At 42.0% G+C, this 26,856-nt stretch overlaps 1 protein-coding gene and 1 long non-coding RNA gene across 18 annotated transcripts in view; one reads left to right on the top strand and one right to left on the bottom strand.

The window, feature by feature from the left end:
* The window catches only part of RIPOR2 (RHO family interacting cell polarization regulator 2), a 184,542-nt gene that overhangs the window by 6,354 nt on the left and 151,332 nt on the right, over window positions 1-26,856 (bottom strand). For 6 of the 16 annotated variants that reach the window (XM_043508283.1, XM_043508277.1, XM_043508282.1 and 3 more), the window contains 12 exons: window positions 24,847-24,972; window positions 24,588-24,736; window positions 22,979-23,108; window positions 18,671-19,354; window positions 15,668-15,852; window positions 13,540-13,750; window positions 11,776-11,911; window positions 10,413-10,574; window positions 9,231-9,389; window positions 7,363-7,565; window positions 3,269-3,352; window positions 747-837 (listed from right to left, as the gene is read on the bottom strand). In XM_043508283.1, the coding sequence (XP_043364218.1) occupies window positions 747-837; window positions 3,269-3,352; window positions 7,363-7,565; window positions 9,231-9,389; window positions 10,413-10,574; window positions 11,776-11,911; window positions 13,540-13,750; window positions 15,668-15,852; window positions 18,671-19,354; window positions 22,979-23,108; window positions 24,588-24,736; window positions 24,847-24,972 (2,320 nt within the window). Of the gene's footprint in view, window positions 1-746; window positions 838-3,268; window positions 3,353-7,362; window positions 7,566-9,230; window positions 9,390-10,412; window positions 10,575-11,775; window positions 11,912-13,539; window positions 13,820-15,667; window positions 15,853-15,937; window positions 17,602-18,670; window positions 19,355-22,256; window positions 22,404-22,978; window positions 23,109-24,587; window positions 24,737-24,846; window positions 24,973-26,856 lie in introns of those variants that run through there. The other 10 variants (XM_043508279.1, XM_038392249.2, XM_038392250.2 and 7 more) reach the window with 4 other exon arrangements.
* LOC119851808 overlaps window positions 1-26,856 on the top strand; it is a 113,546-nt gene that overhangs the window by 8,763 nt on the left and 77,927 nt on the right. The window lies entirely within an intron of this gene.

Genomic DNA, 26,856 nt, shown 5'->3' with positions numbered 1-26,856 from the left:
CCCAGCATACCCAAGAGATCTGATTATTAATATCCCTTTTCTTTCTCTATACTTTCCCCCACCCTATATACATTGATCTGCAAGGTAAATGAGATCAACTTGGTTGCTCTTGCTTTCCATCCCAAGGTTAATTCTATTTGGGTTACAGACAAGAGGGCCAAATTTGGAGGGGTGAGTAACATGCTGGTTTGTCATGGTGAGTATACATCGGTGTAATTTACAGGCTGAGGGCACAAGGGGGCAGAGTTGTGGGGGAAAAAACCCCCCACCAACAGGGTCACGTGGGAAGGTGTAAGTAAGTTAGAGCAATGTTTCTCAAGGCCGGTCCCCGAGATCTCCCTGACACAGTTTACGAAGGCATTAAGCCAGTCCCTGGTATCAAAAAGGTTGAGAAACACTGAGTTATAAACCTACCCCTTTTCTCATTTTACTTTGTACAGGGGAGGCCTTTATGGAATTTTTTCTATTTGTGGTCCAGATTGCTGGCAAGGTATTTCTGTTAGAGTCAATTCCTTCTCAACCATTTTTAGCTTCTCTTCTTCCTCCTTTTTGTATGATTCCTCCCTCCCCTCTCTTTTTGGTCCAATTTCCTTTGGTTTCTTTCTTTCTTTCTTTCTTTCTTTTTTAAGCTGTTTGAGTTTACAGGTCCAGTTGTATTTTTATTGTCTTAAAAAGTGTATGCTTCTTGGATGCGTTAAGTAGATATATTTATTTTACTGTTGTATAAAGTAACACACACAACTCACCAAGAGAGAGAAGAGTTTCAGATGCTACTTTTCTGATTTCTTCATTGTCAGATTGGCAGAGAGTAACTAGCATTTTAATACTTTCAGTAGCCTAGAAAGTGCAAAAACATGTGTTGACATCAGTTACTATCTATTCATATTCTTGTGTGAGTACACATAAACCTCCTTCTGCACATCTCTCTCCCACCCCAAACACATACAAACAGTGATTTGTATCTCTGTGTTGGAGCTCAATTTGTTACTTTCCCAGGGAGCGAGGAGTAACTCTGTTCTGTACTTCTGCTGCAAAAATCTCAGACCTTTGGACAGAGGAACAGTTGTGGTTGCCCTTGCCATGGGTGCTACAACTGTGAAAGTGGTGATGAGTGGAACAGAGATGGGTGCTGTCCCATCACACCATAAAAGAAGGTGTTTGGAGCCACATAATCTTTGTTCCTTTAAAGTATGAGATGACTTACTGGAATTTTTTTTAAAAGTATAATTTGATGTCTTCTTTTTTCCCAAATAGCGGTTCTCATATACTTCACCCATCACTGTAGTATCTGAGCACTTTCCATTTGTGCATTAAGCAATGTAACTATCTGTCCTATGGTTCATTCTCTCCCATCTCCTCTGCAGGAGGAGAATAGCAGAAAAACCCAGCCAATAGGGTAGGACTAAGGTTAGGGTGGGTGTGCAGGTCAGCTAAGAGTAAAATCACAAGTGTTTCCATTTTCCATTGTAAGTAGGTTCTTCATAGATTCATCAATTTTTAAAGGGACGATTAGATCATCTAGGGTGACCTCCCGTATAACATAGGCCTTTAAATTTCACCCAGCTACCCCTGTATTTAGCTCAATAACTTGTTTGCCTAAAGCACATCTTCTCAGAAGTCCCCAAATCTTGATCTCTTGGTAGTTTGCTCCAATGGTTAATCAGCCTCACTGTTAAAAATGCGTATCTTTATTTCTAATTTGAATTGTGTGGCTTCAGCTTCCACTGTTAGTTCTTTTATACCTTTCTCTGCTAGATTAAAGAGCCCTTTAGAGCCAGTTATTCTAGTAGTATTAATGGTATAATGCCCTTATGTCCTATGGGCATCTGCGCATGGCTATTGTTTGAGTTGGAAGGTCATAGTTACAGAGGGTGCGTTGTCCCATAATAGCTAGAGGATATTGTTGTATGCACATAAGGATACAAGAACTGATATGTGGCTACACTTCAGTTATATTCTCCAGAGGGCAGTTCCAAGAGGGATCGCCACTGTGTAATGTCTATATCTCATAGAATATTATTATTATTATTTATTATTATTTTTTGATGGGGCACCTACTGCAGCTACCTAACTTCAGGGACGATATGAGAGCTCAGGGATTGAGAACAGCTATTCCCTCCCATGGCCTTTTACTGGCTGTGCAGCAAGGATTAATTTTTTGTGTGGTGGGGGGGATACAAAAATGGCACCAGAAACTGATACTGAATAGGGGACTTTCATGTATTCCAGCCATTTTGCTATGGAGGTTTTTACTTACAGGCTACACTATCTCAATTGCTGTGGTATCATGTAATGTACAGAAACTTATGTCAGGTTTCAGAGTAGCAGCCGTGTTAGTCTGTATTCGCAAAAAGAAAAGGAGTACTTGTGGCACCTTAGAGACTAACAAATTTATTTGAGCATAAGCTTTCGTGAGCTACAGCTCACTTCATCGGATGCATCCTTTTCTTTTTAGAAATTTATGTCTCCATCTTCCCCTTCCCTCCCCTTTTACAATTTTTGGCTATGTCCATTATAATTTTGCTTGAGAAGACAATTTTTTCTCTCCTCTACCAAGACTCTATACTCTGGACTTTTTTTTCCATGTAGGACATACCCTCTATTGCTTAAGATAAATAAGATCCTTTTTATCAAGGCACGAAGAGACAGATGCATAATACATAGTTAATCATCATCAGAAACTGATTGCTTTAAAAACCAAGATTCTAAACAATTCAGGCCAACAAGCCATTTATAAAATATCAGGACAGAAAATGCAAAATAAAAAGCAATGCTTATGTTGCTGCTGCTGTTTGCATCTTACTGTATGTGCATCTCTGTGCTCAAGAGGTTCTATTGCAGGGGTTCTCAAACTTCATTGCACCGTGACCCCTTCTGACAACAAAATTACAACATGATCTCAGGAGGGGGGACCGAAGCCTGAGTAAGCCCACCTAAGCCCCATTGCCCTGCGTGTGGGGGGGCCAAAACCTGAGCCCCACCGCATGGGGTGGGAGGCAAATCTGAAGCCCAAGGACTTCAGCTTCAAGCAGGGGGCATGTAACCTGAGCCCCACTGCCCAGGGCTGAAGCCCTTGAGCTTCAGCTTTGGCTCTGGGTGGTGGGGCTCGGGCTTCAGAAAGTCTAAGCCAGCCCTGGCAACCCCATTAAAATGGGGTCACAACCCACAGTTTGAGAACCACTGCTCTATTGAATAGAAGCTTTGCTTTGCTCTCCCATGGAAGTTCAAAGCAAGAACAATGTCGAAAAACTGATTGCATCACGTTTACCTGAAGGCATTTCAGTGCCATGCAAGCTGCTTTCTGTAGGTGGAGGTTAGGCTGTGTTAGCACTTCACAGTAGTAAATTAAAGCCTGGAAAACAGAAGACACCAATTAAGATATTTTGTAGCTGTGTTGAGCAGAAAAGTGAAAGTAATGTATGTATCACTACATTTCCAAACACAGAAAACCAAATTACCTAACAATGTGGATACAGGATTGAAAAGAAAAAGCCATCATGTATTGAGTAATTGAATGGCTCTGGATATGATAATGGGGTATGTCACTGGTTGAAATCCAGTCCAAGTTTTGTGATGTATGTGGGAAGAGATAGTGGTCTTGGTCCAGTTCTTAGCAAGTGTGCACATTAAATCAATCAACAATAATTGGTGCCCTTGATGGCAGTTTCTCAGAGAGGCCATGAAGTAAGTGGGTCATAGAGACTGAACTGCTCTCTCCCCTTTTAAGGTGGTCCTTCTAGCCCCAGGGGTGGTAATGACTTTGGGTCACTAGTGACCTAGGCTGGATTGGAACTCCGAGAGATTGAAAAAGACTATCACAAAGCTAACAGAAGCTGCTAAACCAAGTTCACAGCTCAGTTCTAGAACTGTTCCAGTTACGGCTAAGCAAACAAGAATCCGCATTAGTCGCAAATCTCAAAAGCAGGTAGCTCCTAGTGAATTCCAGGGTGTTTTGATACAAGCACCATGCTGCCTTTTCCCTCCGGCAGTGAGCCAGACATAAATGCAGCAGGCCTGTGCTTGGAGAAGGGGACTTTGTTTTGTCCATGCAGAAGTGGGACGAAGTAGCGCAGAGTGATATTGCACAGCTGGAAAGTGAGGGAGGACAAAATATAGAGAGACTGAGTGAAGAAGGAATAGAGGGACAGAGGAAGAGGACCAAAAGGAGAATGAGCATTTTTTTCTCCCCTTCTTTTGCATTCTATCCCCTATGACACTAAGCATCCCTGTATTCACACCCTCCATACTCTTGTAATAATCTTTGTACAAAACATGCCTTGTGATGTATCATTTGAAAACTAATAACTGACTGATTAATACTCTTGTGTGTACACAGGTAAAGGTATATGCTAGAATTATGACTAAAGCGTGTTTAAACCAAGCATTCCAGGTGGTGGGGGTGGGGGGGTTGGTAAACAGGTCTGCACTAGACAAAGGAACATGTTTTCCCTACCTGGGAGTTAATTCCAAAGTACTTTGAAAGACAATGAGAATGTATTTACATATCACCTAAAGAGATCCATCAAGTTAACAAGGGGTGGAGGCAAACCTCACGCTAACAAGTGGGGTAGGAGACACCCAGCAGGAGAGGGAAGCTTGGTCTGGGTTTTACTTGTCAAAGACTACATTGCATAAAGACTGCGGGGAGGGGGTGAACCTCAAGTGATAAGCAGTTGAATCAACTGACTGTATACAATAGTACTGTATTATAAAAGTGTAGAGAGTGAGGTCTTTTATGAAAGCCTATGACACACTGGTGACTAATATCACTGAGAATTGTACGCACTAACACTACATAAGGCATTACCAATACTCATTGATACTAGACTTTCCAATCTAGGGAAAAACAGGCTCCTTCCCGGGCAGGACAGGAGAGAAGGGAGCTGTTTTCCTGTTGGATGAGGTGTTTATCCCACACCAGTCCTGAAGGGATTCAGGCAGGCTAGATGGGCCAATTAACTGCATAAGCTGTACCTGGAGGGAAGCCAGGCTCCATAATGCTTAATTAAGGATGAAGCTTACCTGGGCAGGACCAGACAGGGCTTCTATAAAGCTAATGCCAGAGGGGGCTGTAGGCAGAAAATCTGCAGTCACTCTCTGACAGGAGGGAAGTATGTTAGAGATTGCATGGTCTGGCAAGAAGCCCAAGGGGAAAGCAGCCATAGGGAGCAAAGGACAAGTGGAAAACCCAGAGGATAGAAAGAGGGAGTAGGACAGAGCCTAAGGAAGGAGCAACCAGGTCTGAGAGAAAGTAGACCATAGTTGTGGAGCACAGGGTCTGTGAGCTGGAACTTGGAGTAGAGGGTGGGCCCAGCTTCCCCTTCCAGGCTCTGGGGAAGTGGCACAGCCTTGGACATAGGATGGAATACTACCTGGAACAGCTTGCCCAGAGAGACGTTGACAGACCCCGGAAGGGAAGGGCTACAGTGACCTGGCCGGAGGGCCAAGTTCTGATGCGGGAGCAGCTGCATCACAAGGAAGACTACTACCCTGGTTTCTGGAGTGTGAGATTGAGACAACGGGCTGAGTGACTGCAGGAAGAGGCATCCAATGAGTGGCAAACTAATCCCAAGATTAGCCATGAGGAGGCATGCCAGCTGTGAATAGTGAATCCTATTAAACCTGTCTTCTAGGTAAATTAAGCATGGTGGAGTCAAAATGGAATGGAATGCAATGGAAGCCCCATTTACATACAGGGGGATGAGAAGCCCATAGGAAGGGAGTAACAGCATGAGTTCATCCTGCATCTTGAAACAGTCGTTGAATTCTGGAAGATATAAGCAAGCCATCTTTGGCATCCATTACTAGAAAGACAAGAGAACAGAGCTCTTAGCATGCTGAGAAAGATGGGTCCTTCAACCAAGCTGGTGCTGAAGTCTCTGGAATTGACTCTAGGTGAGAAGCCTACTTAGGCAAAGATCTTTTACCTAGAAAGACTAGAGAAACCAGCCCCTTATGCTTTCGTAGAAGGTCCTGATGGAAAAAAAGTGAGTCATGACTGGTGAGAGAAACCATCTTGAACAAAAGCCATGTCTTACTCTGTTAAGTGTAGATGCATGTTTTCACTTTCATTTGCTTGTGATCCTTTCTAACTTTATTCCTGTTACTTGTTACTCAACCTATGACCTATTGTTCATACATTTGTTTTAGTTTTACTATAAACCAACTCAGTGAAAGTGTTTAAATGAAAGGGTGTATTTACCTCAGTGAAGTGGTAGGTTATGTTTTTAGAGGAACAAATGGACCTTATTATTTCTCTGAACAGTCCAGGAGAGGGCTAGATATTTGGGGTCACTTTACTGGTTATGTAATCAAGGCTGCTGGAAGGCAGAATGGGGCTATAGACAGGCTGCTGGGGTCAGAGCCACTGGACAAGGGCTGTTTAACACACACACACACTCAGGCTGTGACCTGCAAGCTGGTAGGCTGGTTGCAAGCAGCCCAGGCTGGGAATTACAACAGTAAAGCATTGTGAGGCACACTCTGGGTTGCAGGGAAAATAGTGACGCAACCTCTCACTGATCTGGATTGCCATCCCCACCTCCTCCGGATCCATCACACCCTCCTCCTGTTCTGCCCCCTCCTCATAACCAGGGCACCCAAGAATGAACTTTCACTGGGGTAGCAGAAGAAACTGGGAAGTATTGCAGGTACAAAAGTCAATCATTACCTCTCCCTCCTTCTTCCTTCTCTTTAATTCACTTGTTACACTGCCTTAATTTCAAATCATGTTATATCTAAACTAAAGTCTTTGATCTAAATTATTTTTATCACCTAATTAGGGACCATGACTCTGATTCTTGTTTGCTCAGCAGCAATTCCCTTCCTCTAGACATCAGGATGCTGCCCAGATCTTACCACCTTTGGAGCAAAATATCAGACCCATCTCTTTCCAAAAGGGCAGTGCTTGAAGAATGGCCCAGAAGCATTTCAATAATCACCAGATAAACAGCCAGCACACCCACTAATGCTGAAACATGATAGATGGTTGGAGAATACAATGCAAACCAAATAGTTTTAAATTAGTGACCAGATGATATTGTGACAAGTATTGTAGAGGCATACCTGCATATTTGTATATTATGTTAGACTTGGAGAAACAAGGTGGGTGAGATAATATCTTTTATTGGACCAAATTCTGTCAGTGAGAGACGCAAGCTTTTGCGCTTATACTGAGCTCTTCTTCAGGTCCAATTCAAATAAAAAGATATTACCTCACCCACCTATTCTGGGACCAACATAGCTACAATAACACTGCAAGACTCTGAAATGTTACTTTGCACATTAGACTGAACATGATTATATAGGTCTCCTATGCTGTATGTTGTGTTTTCAATTAGGGGACAGAGGAACCATACCTACCTTCTCCCTGAAATGCCCGTTTTCTGCTGAAGCTGACAAGAGTAATGTCACAGCCTCGCCAATTTCATTTTTATTTTCAGTTAGAAGTAAAGCCAAGGACCTCAGTACTTCCTGCTGAGGTGGAAGACTACTGGAGGTTAGCTCAGCTATGTTCTGTAGCAGTTTTTCATCTCTTAAGGTCTGCAGCTTCTGAACTACTGAGGCTAGAATGTAAAAGAAAGAGATGTCAATATTCTCCTTTTGTTCATTTATTCTCCCCATGTGTTATGTTGCTCCTTTCCACTTAAAATACCTATCCACTGGCACAAATGAAGCTGGAATTTTTCAGCTCTCCTTGAGTTTCCAGCATTGCAGTGCTCCGACTTGGGGAGTGTTTTGCTCTTTGAGCAGTGCCTCCCAGATACTCTTGCTGAGGACTGGCATGCATTCTCCACAGGAATAACAGATGTGTGTGGATGTGCTAAATGGGATGTTAGGTATCTTATTCCCAGCCCAAAGTGAAATCATCAAACCTTAACTGCAGCTAGAAAATCCAAGAAGTTCTAACCAGTGATTGTAGCACAGGAAACTTGAATATCTTACGGGGAGAGTTGAGTTCAAGGCATGTTTTCCTTTGGCATTTTCAGTATCTTAAGACCACATGACTCTTGAGTGGAGTTTACACTGGACATGGATATCTGATTATAGTAATAGTGATGTTATATTGGTCATTAGTTTTTGTTTTGTTTTAGAAAAGTGTCTAGATTTAGTGCTCAGGAGAGCGAGTGTCTAATAGCATCGGCTTCAGCCAGCCACATTGAGAGCAGGCTTCTCCACACAGCCCTGGGGAAGCACTATAGGGGGAGGCCTTGCTTAGAGTAAGATCTTCTCCTCTGCTGTATATTGGTACCAAGGACATCTTTATGTGCCAGTTTTTCCTGCCCACTTATGTCCGTCTCTGCTGACAGCCCCTACTAATGTGCCTCAGTACTGAACATCTCTCCTATCCCAGTTCTTTGGCCTCTGTTGAGTAAAAGCTGGCAGCTATGCCAAGATGTGCTACAATGTGTCATGCAGAACCAGGGACTAGGAGGCGTCCCTCAAACTCCATTTCAGATGCACTAGATTAACAAATGAAATTCACGTCTCCAGGAGTGAAAGTCTAGAGCACTATGGGCTTGGGCCCAAGAGGTGCCAAGTGTCTGTTGCCCTTTTGAGTTCACGGGGCGTCAGGTCTTCTGAAGTGCTGAGCACAGCTGGCAAGACACAGAGTTTGCTCAGCTTCCTCAGCACTTCCCAAGAGGGGCTCAGCACTTCATGAGATCAGCCCAAAACGATGATGAGAGCCAAGGAAAGACTGAAATCAGTAAAAGCTGTGGGCACTTGGCACCTTCCAGATTTTGGGACCAAATCAACAGTACCATCCTGCCCCATAATATTAGTTTTCTACACACTTATTTTTAATATTAATGAGCAGGGCAGGCTCTAAAGTTTTTGCAGCCCCAAGCAGTGAAAAAAACTGCCGCTGTGGCTGGCAAAGGGGAGAAGCTGCCGCCAAATTGCCGCCGCGGCCGGCAAAGGGGAGAAGCTGCCGCCCCTTTCTAACTGCTGCCCCAAGCACCTGCTTGGAACGCTGGTGCCTTGAGCCAGCCTTGCTAATGAGCATGTGTGGGTGAGGAGGGGAGGGGGGGAGTGTCAGTTGGAAATACCCACCCCTTCCTGCAGTATACACGTGCCACTGCAATCATATTTGAACACCCAAGGCAGTTGTTTCCCTCTTTTCCTTGTTGGTTAATGAAAAATCAGCCCAAGGGCTGAATTGTTTTATCTGGTGCTTGAAAGCACCTTAATACGTTTCCCTTCTACCAGCCAGAACTTAGACACTCTACCTTCTTTTGCAAGTTGCAACAAATAGCTTCCAAGGTCGCTAACACTGTTGCTGGCAAAATAATTGTAATATTGAAAAACTGTTAGGATTTCAGAGGACAGACTGGATGAGAGGACTGGTTCTCTTCGGTCGAGGATCTGAGACAGCAGGGTTCTGAATACTACATGCAGCAGGAAAAGACAAAGGAATGTTGTATTAACAAGAGCAAAACACTTCTGGCAGAGAAAACACTGCAATTAACTCGGTTCAACACTTTACAACCTGAAAGAAAGGTAGAACTTTTTAAAAAAAAATAAATAAATAAAAGAGAGAGAGAGAGACACACACCTCCCAGGATCAGCATTTCTAATCTTCACTCAGGGCAACATTGTCCTGTCTGTCTGATCCTCATCTGTGTAATATCTGAGCTCCTCACAATCATTAATAGATTCTATTCTGATGAAACCGTGTGAGGTAGGGAAGAACTATTACCAACTTCCAGAAGGGGGACTGAGCAGATTATGTGACTTGCCCTACGTCACACAGGGTGTCTGGGCCGTGCCAACAATTTAAACTTTCTCAAAGCCAGTGCACCACCCTGTCCACTAGAGCATCCTTTCTCTCCACCTGAAGTGCATCATTAAATAGAGGCCCAAATGCTGTGCCCAGTTGCACCTCTGTAATACCACCGAAGTCAATGAGATTGCTTAGGGGTAGGAGTTGGCCTGGATCATGGATCTTTTGATGTTTCATGTTCATAGACAGAGCTTCTATTGACATCAGTGTGAATTTGGCAGGCAGAACAGGCAAGAGAATGAGATGGGCAGTGCAAATAGAGAATTTCCCCCTAATATCTGACTAAACTAATACACTGTATCAGATCTAGTCTTTTTTTTTTCTTTTTTTTTAAATCATGTGGACTTAAACAGTTAATTTCTTTGGGTTTACTATTTTGGGCAAAATCTTCTGGCTTTACAAGTTATGGCAAAAAACATTTAAATTGGTTACTCTCAGGTAAGGTTTTTGAACCACATCCCAGTTGACTTCTGTGGGATTGAAGAGTTGTAACTGAAGGTGAGCAAAACTTGGTCTGAGCATATTGGCATTTTTCAGAAGCTCACTACTAGACAGATTCTGCGAGATCCACCTTGACTTGTGGGTAGAATGTTTTTGTTCTTTTGTTGTGTTTTTTGGAAGAATCTACCTGTTTCTGCTAGTCCTGGGCATTCTTCATTCACAGCTGTGGCAAAAGTGACATCCAGCTGTTTTATCATCTTGTCTGCAGAGGTATGATACACCCCTGTGGGACCCGTGCACTTAGTCCAGAAAGACAGCAGTGATAGCTTCTTATGAAATTCTGGAATTGCTGGGGGAGAAAACAAAACAAGTGAAACAAAATCACAGAGATCAGATTGCTGTGTTAGTATAACAAAAACACAAGCGTACATGAATACTTGTTCCTACCCCACTGCTGAGTAGTCAACTTCCCAGTGCACAGGAAGTGCCAGCTTTTAGAGCTTTTAAGGTATTTTGGATTCCCATACTAAAACTCCAAATGATGAAAGCAAACTTGCTTCTGATACAGTATTGGGAACTAGGAAATAGTTATTTAATTAACATTATGTATCAGAGAGATGTGAGGTAATAGTGTGAACACAGGACTGGGCACCACAAACTCCAGAATTCTAATCCTAGCTCTGGCACACTCTTTTGGGGCAACTCACCTAACTGTTTTGCCTCTCTTTTTTGATCAGCAAAATAATGCTAACAATATTTGCCTATACCACTGGGCTTGTGAGGATTAATAATATTTGTAAAAAGAAAAGGAGTACTTGTGGCACCTTAGAGACTAACAAATTTATTAGAGCATTAGATTTCGTGAGCTACAGCTCACTTCATCGGATGCATTTATGAAAATGTAGCTCACGAAAGCTTATGCTCTAATAAATTTGTTAGTCTCTAAGGTGCCACAAGTACTCCTTTTCTTTTTGCGAATACAGACTAACACGGCTGCTACTCTGAAACAAATAATATTTGTAAAACTCTTTAAAGATGCAAAGATGCTACAGAACTGCTAAGTGTTAGTCAATAATGGTAATTAAAAGTAGTCTCCTAGACAAATTATTCAGAGACTGTCTCATGCCTCTGATTCTGTAAACTAGAGCTTCCCCAAATAATCTCCCCATTCTGGGCAAGGAGAGGTGGAGGAAGAATCTGGCTTCTCAGAGGAGACCCCACACCAGTTGCTTTGGCAATACCCTTTACTACTGCAGCCATCTGCTTTTGTGTGTTTGGTAGGGGAAAGGAGGCACATTGGAAATCGTGAGCATCTCTTCCCTTCTCCCCTTGCCTTTTTGAATATCATACCTCAGCCCAGTCTGAGGCCTCCTGCCACCATCTGTTGACTGATACCGGTTAGATGGTGGTACAGTGTCCATTTGTAACTGTGTGTCAACCTTTAGTGCAATGGAATTTACTAAAAGTCAGACAAATGACTGCCTAGGAAGACTTACACACACACACACGCCCAGTCTTTCCAAAGAGCAAACCCCCATACTGTTACTTACCTTCAGTTACAGAGATGACGTTCCCCATGTTCTCACTGCTGATCTCTGCAAGGTTCTCCACTACTACGATCTCCTTGGACAGCTTATCCAGGAGGTTTCTTACAACAAATGGAGTTTTACTGGAGAACACAATTTGCTAATAAAACAAGGATTAAAAAAAAAAAGTTCTGAAGACGTTTCATCTTGCTGAAAATAGTCTGATCTGAATACAGATACTTTTAATCTGTAAGAACTGCAGTGAGAAATTGGTTGTACAGTAGACTCTGAGTTACAAACACCTCGGGAATGGAGGTTATTCATACTCCGAAATGTTCATAACTGAACAAAAGGTTATGGTTCTTTCAAAAGTTTACAACTGAATATTGACTTAATACAGCTTTGAAACTTTACTATGCAGTTTGTTTAACACAGTGTACTGTATTTGCTTTTTTTTTTTGTCTCTGCTGCTGCCTGATTCTGTACTTCCAGTTTCAAATAAGGTGTGTGGTTGTCTGGTCAGTTTGTAAACTCTGGTGTTTAACTCTGAGGTTCTACTACATTGTATCTCCTTAAAGCTTCTGGTGCGTGTATGTTTCACAGTTGTTGCAAACTGTTTCTTAGGGGCTCAATTTTTATGCCTATACTGAAATGCCTAAATCTATATCTAGGAACGTAATTACTCATTTAAATAGCAAAGTGCTGCTTTAGGCACCTAACTTCTTCCATAGAGTTTAAGACTAGGGCAGAGCATTAGATCATCTAGTCTGACCTCCTGCATAACATGTGCAGCCCACAGAATTTCATGCAGTTACTCCTATATTGAGCTCAGTACCCCTCCTTATTCTACATGGCTGGGATTTAGCTGTCTAAATCAGCAAGATGCCAGAAGCAGGTCTTGATTTCCATTGTAGCAGTGAGCCTGTGGCCATTGGAAATAGATGTTAACTATGTCTGTTTGGGAATGAAGAGCCTAATGCAGTAAATGAGGCTCCAATATACAGTATTCCAATACAATAGGAAAACACTGATGTTCTCCAAAGGGGGCACCCTTCAGGAAGTGGAAAATCCTGGGACAAGTTTTTACTTTGGTTAGGGAGGGAAAACTTCCTGGAATGTATAACTATCCAGACTAGGTTCACACAAAGACTGGACTTCAGTGCAACATTCCACTGTGCTTGCACATAGAGTCCAAAGCAAAGATAGCATTTTACAATTCCTGCATTTAAAGAAACATCTTGGTTTTATACCCCAAATACCTTTTTGCTTTTAAATAACGCACATACCTTGGTTGACTTCCAATGGCCTGGAGTTTAGCTAGAGTAAACAGTGAATGAATGGGCTTCCATGTCACCTCTGGAAATCTAAAGTCACATAACAAGGCTGACCCTGCAGCTGCTCTGATCGTGAAGTGGAAGTCAGTTGGCAGGGTCAGTGCCAGGATCTGGGTCCAAGGGGAAAGTGAATTGAGTGGTCTGCACTTTCTGCAGTGGATACCAGTAGTCACAAAACTGCCCTATAGTTGCAGGTCTTGTGCTCAGCTCAGAAGAGGGCCAGGACTGGCATAACAGAGGTCTGACAGGTCATGACTGAGACACATTAGAAGAACTACATTTGCAGAAACTTTCTTGGTGTCTGCCAGCCCCTCAACTGGCTCAATCTAGCAGTACTCCTGCCTTGCTTTCACCCAGTACTAAATTTACCAGCCAATTTAAACCCTAAGAAACTGGAAAACAAATGCGCCTAGGAATATTTTTATAAAAATATAACCCAAAAGAGCAGTTGTACCTGAATGAGCTGTGTACAGTACTGTAAATGCTTAACTATTGTGATATCAAGACTCTCATTCCCTGTGGTCAGTGGGAGAGGACTTCCAGCTACACTGGTCCCAACTCCTGTGTCTTCAGTCAAAGCTTCACTGAGGTGCCCTCTGGCTTCTGGGTGATCTGACCTGTAACTGTTAATGGAGGAAGTTGGGTAAGGAGTTGATTTTCTTCTCCTGCAGACAAAGCACGTTAACTCAAAATGACTAACATCAGGCACAAGAAGAATTGCTGCAAGTAGTGATCTGTAACCAAAGAGCCCTTGATAAGCCAGAAACCTTTTAATAAATACATCATATCTTAACTTGGCAGTAACATTGTGTAATGAATGTGGAATGATTGTACACATTTAAAAAGACAAATTGCTTCCACAGTGGTCTACTTGTTTCTCCAGAACAATGCCTCTTTTGTGGAGAACTCACCAAGAAGTCTTTGAAATTTGCCCTTGTTAGCACTTGTTATTTTTTCATCTGTTGACATTATTAGTTACCAAATTGTTCTGGATTAAACTGCATTATTGATTTGTGGTTTCTCAAAAATTAAACCATTAAGAACTAATTTATCAGTGTTTTGCAGGCACCAGATTCAATTGTCAGTAAAAGAAAATAAGAGACATGATGTTTCCATCTTCTGGAATAAAAGACATGATGTTTCCATCATGGTATAACAAACCATATTTTTCACCATATTTTTTCCACAGGCTAATACTTATTCTCACTGTATTTAAATCATTATTTCCATTTTCTTGTTGTTGCAATAATGTTCTCTCATGGTTTGAAAGTAGGGCCCCGATTCTGATTTCCAATATGCAAACACACATTTACATAAAAAGAAAAGGAGTACTTGTGGCACCTTAGAGACTAACAAATTTATTAGAGCATAAGCTTTCGTGAGCTACAGCTCACTTCATCGGATGCATGCATCCGATGAAGTGAGCTGTAGCTCACGAAAGCTTATGCTCTAATAAATTTGTTAGTCTCTAAGGTGCCACAAGTACTCCTTTTCTTTTTGCGAATACAGACTAACATGGCTGCTACTCTGAAACACATTTACATGTTTTGAAAATCACAGCACCTGCACTGCTTTAGGTGGATGCTCTAAACTATACATTAAAATTCACCTAAAATCAGAGTAGGAACTGAGGCTGCTTTCAAAGTCTTCATTTAAAAAAAAAAAGGAAACCTTTACATTTTAAGCTAATTCACTTAACTAATTGCTATGGTGCTTATATAAGGCCTGACTCTGTCAAGATTTTTTTGAGGGGGAGGGAAGAAAGTATGCAATGAGGTTTTTCTTTTCTCCCCCCCCGCCCCCCCATGGCAGAATAGTAACTGCTTATGGTGCTAGAAAATCCCTTACAAGTGCTATGAGGGGATGTAGCTTCCCTTTTGGGAGACTGCTGTGTGTTCTTTGCTCCTTTTGCAGTCATATTTGCAGTGTGTAGACTTTTTGGATCATGTTTTAGTTCTCCTGAGGTTACAAATGTATATATGAGGATCTAATGATAAAACACAGTCAGCTTCACAAGGTGACATGACAGCACATAACAAACACACAACTACTTCTCCTCTCACAAAGACTGTGGTGGAATGAGGGCACGTAACATGCAGGGCCAGAACAAGAACCAATCATCACTCTTTCATTCCAGAGGAAACCTACACCATGCTGTTTAAATCTGGCCTGTGTTACTGTTACTGACAATCCTAATTCACTGCAAAGACTCATTGGGCTAGAGAGAAAAGACAGGGGTGGGGTGAAAAACACAGAGCAATTAGTTACTAAATCCAAACCAAGGAAAACCAAGTCCAAACCTATATCAAGGAAGAAGCTCTGCAGATATTGATCTCTAGTGTGCTAATTTATTACATTTCCCTTCTGGGGGACAGACTGTAGCTGTTTGAACAAGAAAAATTGATACATGAAACTCTGCAAATGCAGGTATGTTAACCACTAGAAAACATCTTGATTTATAAACTGAAATCTAGTTTCATCTTCCTTGAATAACGTGTGCACCAGGATCCTCTGTTAGTGACAAAGAACTAGTGTAGCGGCTTGCCTTGAGAACTGCAAGCTGGCCGACACTATTGACTTACCTAGTCTTTTCAGTCTCAGTGTCTGAAAATACTGAGTCAGCACCTCCTCCACCATTACAAACCTCATCACCTCCACCATCCTCATCATCAAAGTCAGAGGTGTTCAGGAAATCAAAGCTTTCTAAAGCACTTTCAACTGTTAGACTGACACTGGAGGACCTGCTTCGGTTTACTGCTGGCTTGCACTGCAAAGGCAGAACAAACCAGTGAACACCAAAAATATATTTAACTACTGAAAAAAAGGATAACATTGAAGTTTACAACTTTGTATATGCTTTAAAATTTCATTTTATTGGATTATATTGATTTCAAACCTTCATATTCATAAGAAATACAATCAAAGTCTGCACACTGAAAAAGCTCCAAATAGAAAACATGTCAAGGCTGGGGTTCAACTCTGTCTTATCGAAATGACAAACATTTCACTTAAAGTTAAGTGAAAAGCTCTTCAATGGCCTTAAAGAGGACAGTCTGTTAATTAACATGTGGGAAGCTGAAAACGTAAGGCACATTCCATAGCAGTAATTTTAGATACAGAAGCTTAATTACATGCATTCATTTAAGCTGTACTGGCCAAATTCATTCCTGGGATAACTCCAATGGAGTTTAAATCTGGTATGAATTTGGTCCCATCTCTCCAGATTACTGTACAGGACTGGAAACAGGAGGAAAGCAAGACATTCCTCTATCAAATATCATGGTACTGGCCACCCCAGGAGACAGTGCTTTTTAATGATAAACATAATCAAGGAGATTCCTAAAGGCAATTTTATAGCCCAGAAAGTAATGATTCCAACCAGAGGAGATGCCTTCTTTTCATATCACTAGGGAGGAACTGAGTGAGAAAATCAGAACAACAGGGAGAAAGCGTAAGTAAAGCTTCATGGCCTCTGTAAGAAATCTCTAAGACCCCAATCCTGCATAGCGATCCATGCAGACAGACCCCACGTTCTGTGCAGAGCCATGCTGAAGTTAGTGGGGCTCTGCATGGGACAGATGCTTACTTGTGTGGACCATCTTGCAAGATCAGAGTTTACATCGGTAACTTGACTTAAGATCAGCTCCAGCAGTTTTGCACAGCAATTTCTACAGTTTTAGCTATACTCATCATCCTCATCAGAGAAGCCCGAAGCCACAAAGTATGGTTCCAGAACAGAACCTTCCCAAAAGTTGGTGTTAAGATTCAGAGTTCTAGTTTAGCCCATTAGTGAGAGATGAGCTACCTGAGAAGTTCAGATCTGATTCCAGAACCACACTTTCCCACAGCTTGGGGTGATGTGCAGTTTTGCATCTATGCCATCTGTACATAATATTAATACTTTAGCATCTACAGTATCTTACACTTTCAAAGGCTGTATAAGCATTAATTAAACAATCCTCACAACACCCCTGTGAGATAGGTATGTGTTATCCAGCCTTTCATTCAGTTTACATGTTTGATGGGCTAGTAATGCAGCTTCCTGTCCTGTACAAAATAAAACTGTAGCAACCGCACTGTCAATTTTCTCTTCCTGCTGACATAGTCAAGAGAAGCTTTCTTCAGCTAGAACAAGCTTCTGTCTTGACCTTTTGATTGTGAAGTCCAGCAACTCAGTTAGTGACCCACAGTCTCAATCCTCAAGCAAATTAACAGGTTGAATGGCGATCTCAAAGAAGCAGAGGTCTCAAGAGTCCAAGTATCCCACCTGCACATGCATCCCCCCTCTGTTCCTTTGTATGATATGCTTCACAGAGAGAAAATGAGTATTTTCCCCTGCCCCTGTACTGTTCTGACAGCTGACCTCATTTGCACAAGCAGCAGAGCAGCTGGGAGTTCAAAATAACTGATACTTGTAGTCTCTCATGTACAAATCCACTTCGGAGCTAGTTCAGGGAGTCAGAGCAGGAGGAACGGGCTGTCAGAAAAGCACTTAACTTGGAAAAGTATCATGTAGCTGTAAATGCCAATGGAAACACAGATGTTAAAATGGTAACGCAAAAGGACAACCTCTCTCTCCTTTCCTTAGTTATGCTCTTCTTCAATTATGTGGCTAATTCTGCACTACTCAGATCATTCCAACAGACCGCCTGGCATATGAATATGAAGCATTTGAAAGCAGTTATTCCCAATTAACTCTGTCCTCATGATAAAGAATCATGAATATCTTCTTGTGGGGAAAAATGTACATCACAGTGATTAGTGAAGAGCTGTGAAACAAATCTAGGGTTAAGACATTATGTACTGTAACATATGTAAAATACTTTTCCCTTTTAGCTTCAGTCTCATTCTTAGACTAATTACAGGATTTGTAACATTACTTAGTCCTGCCTTGAGTGCAGGGGACTGAACCGGAAGACCTCTTGAGGTCCCTTCCAGTTCTACACTTCTGTGATTCTAGGATTTAGATAGATAGTTAGGGGTGGGCTTACAAAAGAGCCTACATGATTTAAGAGCATAAGTCCCAGTGACTTTCAGTAGACCCTGTGTTCCTAAGTCACCTAGACATTTTTGAACAATTCCACTCATCCAGTTATAGGGCCAAAACTTCAGCTGGTATAAACTGGCAGAGCTCTATTGACATCAGTGAAGACATGCTGAATTATAGCAGCTGAGGATCTGGCCTGTAGATTTTTAAGGATAGAAGGGACTGCTGTGATCTGTCCTCCTGCATAACACAGGTCAGAGTTTCATTAAGTAATTTCTGCAGCAGGGAAAATGTATTCAATTATTTGTTGATTATGATATCCTGCTACTTTTTCAATTTCTATCTAATTAAATTAAAATACAAATTGCTCAAGAATGTAAGGTAATAGAAACCAAACTGCAAACAACAAAGCTTTAAAATGGGTCACTCTAAAGAGATGGTTGGTCAATCAAGGTCAGAGCGAATCAGTTGGTTTTAGGTATTTTCCCAGTGAGCTCTTGATAGCAGACTGAAAAAATAGTACTTTGCTGTTTACAGTTAATAGGGCCGATCATACTCAGATTTTCTTTACGTTGATGCTTCCTGAAAATATACTTACTTTGAGAATATCGTCCAGATGCATCACCTGTTGGTCCAGGTCATGAAATTCTTTATACTGTTCTTTATGTGGCTCAAGTGCTAGGAGAAGCCCCTGAAAGGCATCTTCTATGCTTCCATCTAAATACGACTTGTATCCTTCTGATTCGCCACTTATTGATCCCTCACACTGCAGCCTTTCAGGTGTCATTGGAGCCTCTGCGGAGGTGAGCCTTTTTACCAGCTGTTTAGTGATGTTGCCTTCATAGGTGTCCAGTTCGACCGGTTTCAGCTCTGACACTTCATCGGTCTCTTGTAGAAGTGACACGGGGACACTAGAATCTATAAACAGGTTATCACTCCCAGGGCCTAGAGGCTTTTGGTGAACTTCAGAGGCTACTCTGGAGCTTTTCTTGTTCTCATGTACTGATGTATGCTCTGGCTGTGACTTCAAGTCTTTTGACTCAGGTGTAGAGTCCAGGGACGAGTTTGTGCTGGAACTGTCCATCGTTGGGTTATTTGAGGATTTGTGCTCTGGAGGTGTGACAGTAATTTCAGGACTGGAAGGGTTAAGGGCAGAGGACGGATCTACAGTGCTGGGTGGGGGAGCACAATCTCCATTTGGTATATCGCCAAAACTGAAAGATAGTGGTCTTTTCTCATTGGCTGCCATCCCATTTTCAAAGATGTCATCTGGCGAATTGGACTGCAAAGATAATGTAAACTTGTAAAAATAACACACAAGGAATGCATCCCACATGATACACATGTGTGTAAAAAAAGAGAGAGAGACAGAGACACACACAAATTCAGCCCTGGCATAAGCTGGCACATCTCCTGCACATTTCAGTGGGAGTGCTACCTGCTACATCAGGTCTGGGAAACTTGGTCAGTATCTTTTCTGTTGGCAAAGTAAACTGAGCCCACTGTTGAGCACGACACAACAGTAAGATCTGAATAGGTATAATTGGATTAATTCTCAGACAGCAATTTAATTTACATTATTCAGTTTACTACTTCACATAGAAAAGCTCTGTTCATTGTTATATTGTTCTTTTGTGCATGTCTTTACTTGTTTAATGATTGCTCAGACTTCCTGTTTTGTTTTTTCCATTTCTAAAGCAATAAAAAATATATCCCAGAATCACAAAACTGTTTAACTAGATCATGTTAATGTTTAATATTATATGATTTTCAGGGACACAATCTTACTCATGAAAAACTTTTGACAAAAAAATTAATGTCTTTGTTACACTAAGAGTAACTGGTGAACATAGATCAAATAGAACAGTGGTTACCACCATGTCAATCGTGATCGACTGGTCAATCCTGGAAACTCTGCCAATTGATAGCAATCTCTGGGCTGCTAGAAGTCCGGCGAAGCAGCGGGGCTCAGACAAGCTGCTTGCCTGCCGTGGCCCCACGCCACTTCCGGAAGTGGCTGACTGCTGGCATGTCCCTGAGGACCCTGTGGGGGGAGGCAGCTCCATGTGCTGCCCCCGCCCCCAGCAGCATCCCCGCAGCTCCCATTGGCAGTGGCAGCACCTGCAGGCCCAGGCAGTGCATGGAGACCCACTGCCTCCCTCCCCCCAAGGGGCCGCAGACATGTGCCAGCAGCCAGCCACTTCCAGGAGTGGCGTGGGGCCACGGCAGGCAGGCAGGCAGTCTGCCTGAGCTCCGCTGCACGGCCGGCCAGGAGCTGCCTGTGGTAACCGCCTCCTGGCTGGAGCCTGCACCTCGCACCCCTTCCTGTTCCCCAACCTCCTGCCCCAGCCCGGAGCCTGAACTATACTCCCTCCAGACCCCTCACCCCCTCCTGCACTCCAATCCCCTGCCCCAGCCCAGAGTACCTTCCTGAACCAAACTCCCTCCCAGAGCCTGCACCCCTCACTGTCTCCTGTATGCCAACACTCTGTCCCAGCATGGAGCCCCCTTCTGCACCCAAACTCCCGCCCCAGGGCTCAGCCAATGCACACCCCACAATTAAGAATGTTGCATTGATTTGTGACAATCCCTGAAGGATTTTGGAGCTATAAAACCACAAATGACACTAATAAGTAAAATTCAAGAAATGTCCAGTGGATTCTGTGAGATTAGGTACAGTGTAACGATATGACCCCTGCACCCAAATTCCCTCCTAGAGCTTGCACCCCTCACTTCTGCACCCCAACCTCCTGCTTCAGGCTCAGCCCAGAGCCTGCACCCCCTCCCACACCCCAACTTCCTGCAAAACCGGTGAAAGTGAGTGAGGGTAGGGGAGAGCGAGTGATGGGGGGGGATGGAGTGAGCGGGACGGGGCCTCGGGGAAGGGGCGGAGTAGATCCTAGGTTGATTTTAAATTCAAAAAGTGATCTTGTGCGAAAAAAGGTTGGAGACCACTGATCTAGAAGATCAAAGATAACGGAAGAACTTGCATGAGGCTGTTTCAACCAGTTTTCTGACAAACTGACAGGTAGAAGGCAGTAGTGTGTATAAATGGACAGACTTTTCTGCATTTAGGTCTATGCAGTGGATCTCTGCTCTCCACATTTTACTCATGTGCATATCTCTCACTGAGCTCTGTGGGAGTTTTATACATTGTAGGGAAAGCAAAATTTAGGAGCCAAAACTTGCCATACAGATCTGACTGGGGAATTTCACTGGAATGCTTTTTTTTTTTTAAGTGAAAAATAGCCTTTGGTTAGACAAGGCATCAGTAAAAAGGAGCAAAATGTCTGAATATCTTATATTTAACTCTCCTTTAGTATGAATAATGTGGTATTTAACAAAAAAAATCTCTATTTTCTTCACTATAAACAGGTTTGAGCCATCCTGAAGTTTTAGAACAAATTCTTCTGTTATTTTAACCAATCTTTAAAGTAGATAGTGAGAAATGAAATGTAGAACATTAAAGGGATAATAAAAAAAACAGAGCAAAATGGGAGGTATCAGAATCTCTTCAGAATGACATTGAAAGCTTACAGTATAATGCCTGTCGTTTAACATAGTCCTTACCCTAGAATTTTTTGAATTGCACAGCAAACTCGCTAACAACTCACATATGAACACAACACAGATGAAAAGTGACAAATATTTTGCTGACAATTTGCTGAAGAAAGCTGTAAGCATTTATACATTGGCTTAGTTTATAAGATTAAAGCATCCAAAATTCTACTGAATTTTTGCCCAGAGCTCTTTGTATCTTTCATTCTAAGTCTAAATATATTTGAAGTTCTGGGGGAGTTTTTTGTTTTTTGCTTTTTTCCACGTGCATACATTTTCAAACTTTCTATCAATGCTGGAAGTCGGATTACAAGAAAAATATAGACCAATATCGACCAATCTAACTTTGCATCCCTAAAGATGGGTTGTCTGACTATCATTTGTAGCTGAATCTCTGCCCCAGCCCTAGATGGGGGCTGTGATCCTGATCCTATTCAAGTCAATGGGAATTTTGCTATTGGCTTTCCTGAGAGCAGCATTGGGCTTTATACTCAGTCTCTCCCTTGCAACCAGTCAGCAAACTAGAGGATCTGTGATGTTAAAGATCAAACAGAGCATGCATGGAAATGAAGCCACATGAGCACTGAACCAATCGTTCATTACACACTCCCACCAGCAAAACTCACAGATTGCTCTAGCCCTGCTTTAGGCCTCAGTCTGAGAGATGGCAGGTCACTGAAAGAGCGACTGCGCTGCAGCCTGTCAAAGAAAGTGTCTTGCAGAGCATCTAAAACCGACAACTGCGGCCTGTCTTGTGGAGGATGTAGCCATTTCTTCAGCAGTTAAAGCAAAAGGGGGAGTTAGTTGAATGCATCATAGTTATAGCACTTAAATGGCCAGCTTTAAAGATATTAATTGTGGGTGAGATTCATTTCAGTACAAGGCCAATGCACTACTTAAATCCTACTTAACCCATCAAAATATGGTTTAAGTGGGACTTAAGTGGCACCTTGGCTTTGTGCAGGTCCTTTGCATACGGGTGAATTTCACCCTGAGTTAGAATAATCCTAGTTTGTTGTTTAATCTAATTGTTTTAAACTGCTATCGCCGAATAGACATACATTTTATAAAGTCTCCCCAAATCTTACAAGCACACAAGCAGAAGTATGGGCATCCAATAACTGACTATATTATATTTTAGGGTTACAGGAACTTAAACACGCTTTCCTTCTAGGCTGAACAGCTGGAAGCATGTTGCTTTAGCATTATGTGTGCTAAACATAAAGAGTTTAACACGGCATAATGATGAAGCTAGGAAAAATGCATTTTAAAGCAACTAAGCATTTACTATTTTGATGAGGCAGTGAGAGTCTCTTTACATAATTATGTGAGGCCAAACTTAACTCACAAAGAATAAGTGATCCTTGAAGGTAGGAGTTTCTGGAGTCCCTTGGCTATACGTGGACATTCTTCTTTGAAGAGCAGATGCTTTGTTCACATTGCCTGTGGATGGGGTCAAGTCCTCAACATCAAATGGGCTGCAAATAAATAAATAATTAACTAAATCTCACCCTAGACAGAATGAAACTGCATCACAATTACAGGGAAATTGTTTCCTTATTTTATTATATTATTCATTTAGTTCATTAGAATAATCTGCACGTGACACAAAAGAAAAGTAATGGATTTTAGCAGCACATCTAAAAAGGAGAATTCAGTTTTTAAGTGAACCATTAAAGAGAAAATCTTGTTCATTAGACAGCTCAGAAGTGTGATTCTCATTTAGGATAAAGAGCAGTCCACTGCCAGGAATAATTTTATGTACGCTAATATGATGTGACTCCTACAGCATGAAGAATTTTCTTGCATTTGAGATGACAGATATAAAAAATAATTGGGAGTAAGGGGCTCTACTATCAATAGAGCTGTTACATCACAATGGAATACAGCAGTTGTCATGATTGGTTTCATGCTTTATTGCATTATAAGATATAACACACAAATGGAAATAGTAAATACTTCAGTGTTTGTTTAGAGATGATGGGTAGATATGTCATTAAAATGCCATAAAATCTTGCTTTGAACCCTTGCTCTATTATCCCAGGCTTATTATTGCTGTGGGGTGAGCATGTCAAGGGATTTCCCACTACCCTGAAGCAATGTGTCAAGCACGTGAAGGCTAGTTTTTAATGCTCTGGACCAAATTCTGTTCTTGGTTATTATGTTAGTGTAAATCTCCACTAAAATTTGCACCAGCGTAACTAAGATTTTCATGCATATCAGAAGGGCCCAATTTTGCCCTCAGATGTTTGAGTTTGATGAGGCAACATCTGTATGGTACCTATATGCCCCTCATCACTGTAGCATTTGAGTGCCCCAACCTTTAATGTATTTATCCCCATAACACTTCTGTGAAGTGAAGAAGGGCTATTCTACCCTTTGTACAGGTAGAGAACTGAACAAGCACACTAAGACCTTGTATACACTTGCAGCGATATGTAGAACATGTGCAGCTACACACTGCAGTGAGACAAGCTGTGTCCACATTCGTCACTGTGATGTGTAGCTATAAATGTCAGGAAAAGGCTCTGGCAGTGGGAGGCAACAGGACACGACTCTGCTAAAAACAGCAGTGTAGACATGGGAGGCACTGCCAGGGCCTGTAGAGAGTAGCATTGCCAAGCTTGGTTGGACGTATTCCTGGAGGTTTGGCAACCCTAGTAGAGAGCCGTGTAGGGTACCCTCCCTAAAGTATAGGCATGTAGGGCAATCTGCATTATTCTATTTGACTAAGCTGTGCCTTACAGTCTACGCTTCTATTTACACCTGCGTTATCTGGGCGTGCAGTGTCTGTACTCTACATGCTGCCTTAAGTGTAGATGTACCTTTAGTGACTAACCCCAAGTCACACAGGAAGTCATCACTGTCTACCAATGCTCTTCACCAGGGAAACAAGAGGATATGAGATTCTACTTGGTTTTGAAAAGCTGCTGACCCAGTAAAGCAGTTCTACTTACTACCAGGTAATTTCAAGGTTCAGCTTTATAGTGCCAAGGTCGTTAATGTCAACAGCAACCACCTGAGGCCGAGCTGCAAACAAGTCCTTTGTCTCACAGGTAACACTTCCCACTAGAATGTGAGTAGCAAGTCCTTTAACTTCTGTGACCTGCAAGGGTAAAGAGCAGTAGTATTTGGAACAGGGCCTCATATTCTATTTCAGCTTTATGGGCAGCTTTTAGCAGCAGGTGGCTAGACAGTACAAATTGGTGTGTTTACCTTAATGGAAATCAGTCCAACAATAAGAGGGAGGAAAACCATTTCTTCTCCATCCCAGCTTTGCTTGCCATTCACTTCAATTTTGCCTTTCAATTTCCATCGCTGGCGGCCATAACGCATGAATATCTATGATAAAGAAAAGTCCTCTTAGTTTCTTGGCATGCATGCTCTACCTGTTCTCAGATGACAAATGTCAGACAAAGATATGAGGAAAAGGGTAGTTTCTGAAATACACCTGAAGAATAGATGCTATGAATGCTGAACTCTGCTTTCCACCAAACAGGGAGGAAAGTCTATGCAGAAGGGGAACTGCACTGAGTTCTCACATTCATTTAATAATGTAAACCTGCTCTCATAGCACTAGATGTCTTACAGAAATACTTGCTCCTAATGATCCAGAACCCAGGGCAGAAAGGGAAGGCAACTCCTTAATACCAGAAATCCTTTCCCTCTCAGCAGCTAAGGCTGAGAAAAAGGAGATGGTGATGTCATTAGTAATATTGCATCACTGCTAGAGATGGACAGACCTGAAAAGATTCAGAGGTCAGATTTGCAAAAAACACCACAAGTTGATATGCTTGTGAGACACTTGTCCGAATGATCTGAGGTTGCATGGGGAGTCCCATTCTCTCCTCCCCACACGACCTCCTCTGGCCACAGCTTCACTTATCTGCTCTATTATCTTCTTAGCTAGGGGAGAGGATCACAGGGCTGTCTGTTACCTCTATTTTCAGGCACCAGGATTCTCTAGGAACCGACAGGTTGTCTCGGGAAGACAGAGAGCAATCCTGCATGCTCCAAGATTTTGTGCACTCTGTGGCATAAAGGTAGTGAAGCCACACATTTAAGTGAAGCCCCATACCTAATGCTACATTTTAAAGGAGGAAGAACAGCAGGCCACCCTAGCTGGAGGATCTTGGTTTGGGAGAATTAGGCTGCCTGGCCAGTCTTCTGTAGAGGGGACCTGCTACTAGCTAGTGAGCTCTCCGCCCCCTACGGAAGACCTGCCACTGTAAATAAGAAATGGTGACTGGTGGACTAATAGAAAAGGAGTACTTGTGGCACCTTAGAGACTAACAAATTTATTTGAGCATAAGCATCCACTGAATGCATCTGATGAAGTGAGCTGTAGCTCACGAAAGCTTATGCTCAAATAAATTTGTTAGTCTTTAAGGTGCCACAAGTACTCCTTTTCTTATTGCGAATACAGACTAATATGGCTGCTACTCTGAAACCTGTCATTATGGTGGACTAATAAGTGGGTTTTGATAAAAGGGGAGGGATCTTTTATCAAACTACTGACTTTCAAAGGTTCTGGTTGGTTTTGATCTGTATCTAATAAAGGTTTAGATAAAAATGGCCATACTGAGTCAGTTCAATGGTCAATCTAGTCCAATATCCTGTCTCCAAAAAGCAGTCATTAATGGTGTCTAGAAACTTTATTTCTGCATCCTGTCCTAGGTGATAGGTACCCAGTCAATATGAGGAGAGTTGAAATCCCCATTGAGTTTTGAGTTTTCTATTTTTATAGCCTCTTTAATCAACCTGAGCATTTCAGCTGATTCACCATCACCATCCTGTTCAGGTGGTTGGTAGTATATTCCTACTGCTATATTCTTATTATTCAAGCATGGAATTTCTATCCATAGGGATTCTATGGTACAGTTTGATTCATTTAAGATTTTTACTATATTTGACTCTATGCTTTCTTTCACATATAGTGACACTCCCCCACCAGCACAACCTATTCTGTCGGTCCTATATATATATATATTCTGTACTAGTATTAATGTCCCATTGATATAGTGTTGCTCTAATAGATTTATTCTATTCAATCTGCCCTGACTGGATAAATGAGGCATCTTCTGCATAGAAGAATTGGAGACTTATGCCAAGAATAAGGTATTGTGATACTTGATTTCTTTCTAAAACAAAACTAAAGACAGACCTATTGTTATCTTAATAGCCATTATCCAGTACTTTAGATCTGATCTTGAAGCCTTCACTGCT

This window comes from Dermochelys coriacea, chromosome 2 (genome assembly GCF_009764565.3).
Source record: "Dermochelys coriacea isolate rDerCor1 chromosome 2, rDerCor1.pri.v4, whole genome shotgun sequence".
Lineage (NCBI taxonomy): Eukaryota > Metazoa > Chordata > Testudines > Dermochelyidae > Dermochelys > Dermochelys coriacea.
This window is presented reverse-complemented; position numbering and strand designations above follow the sequence as displayed.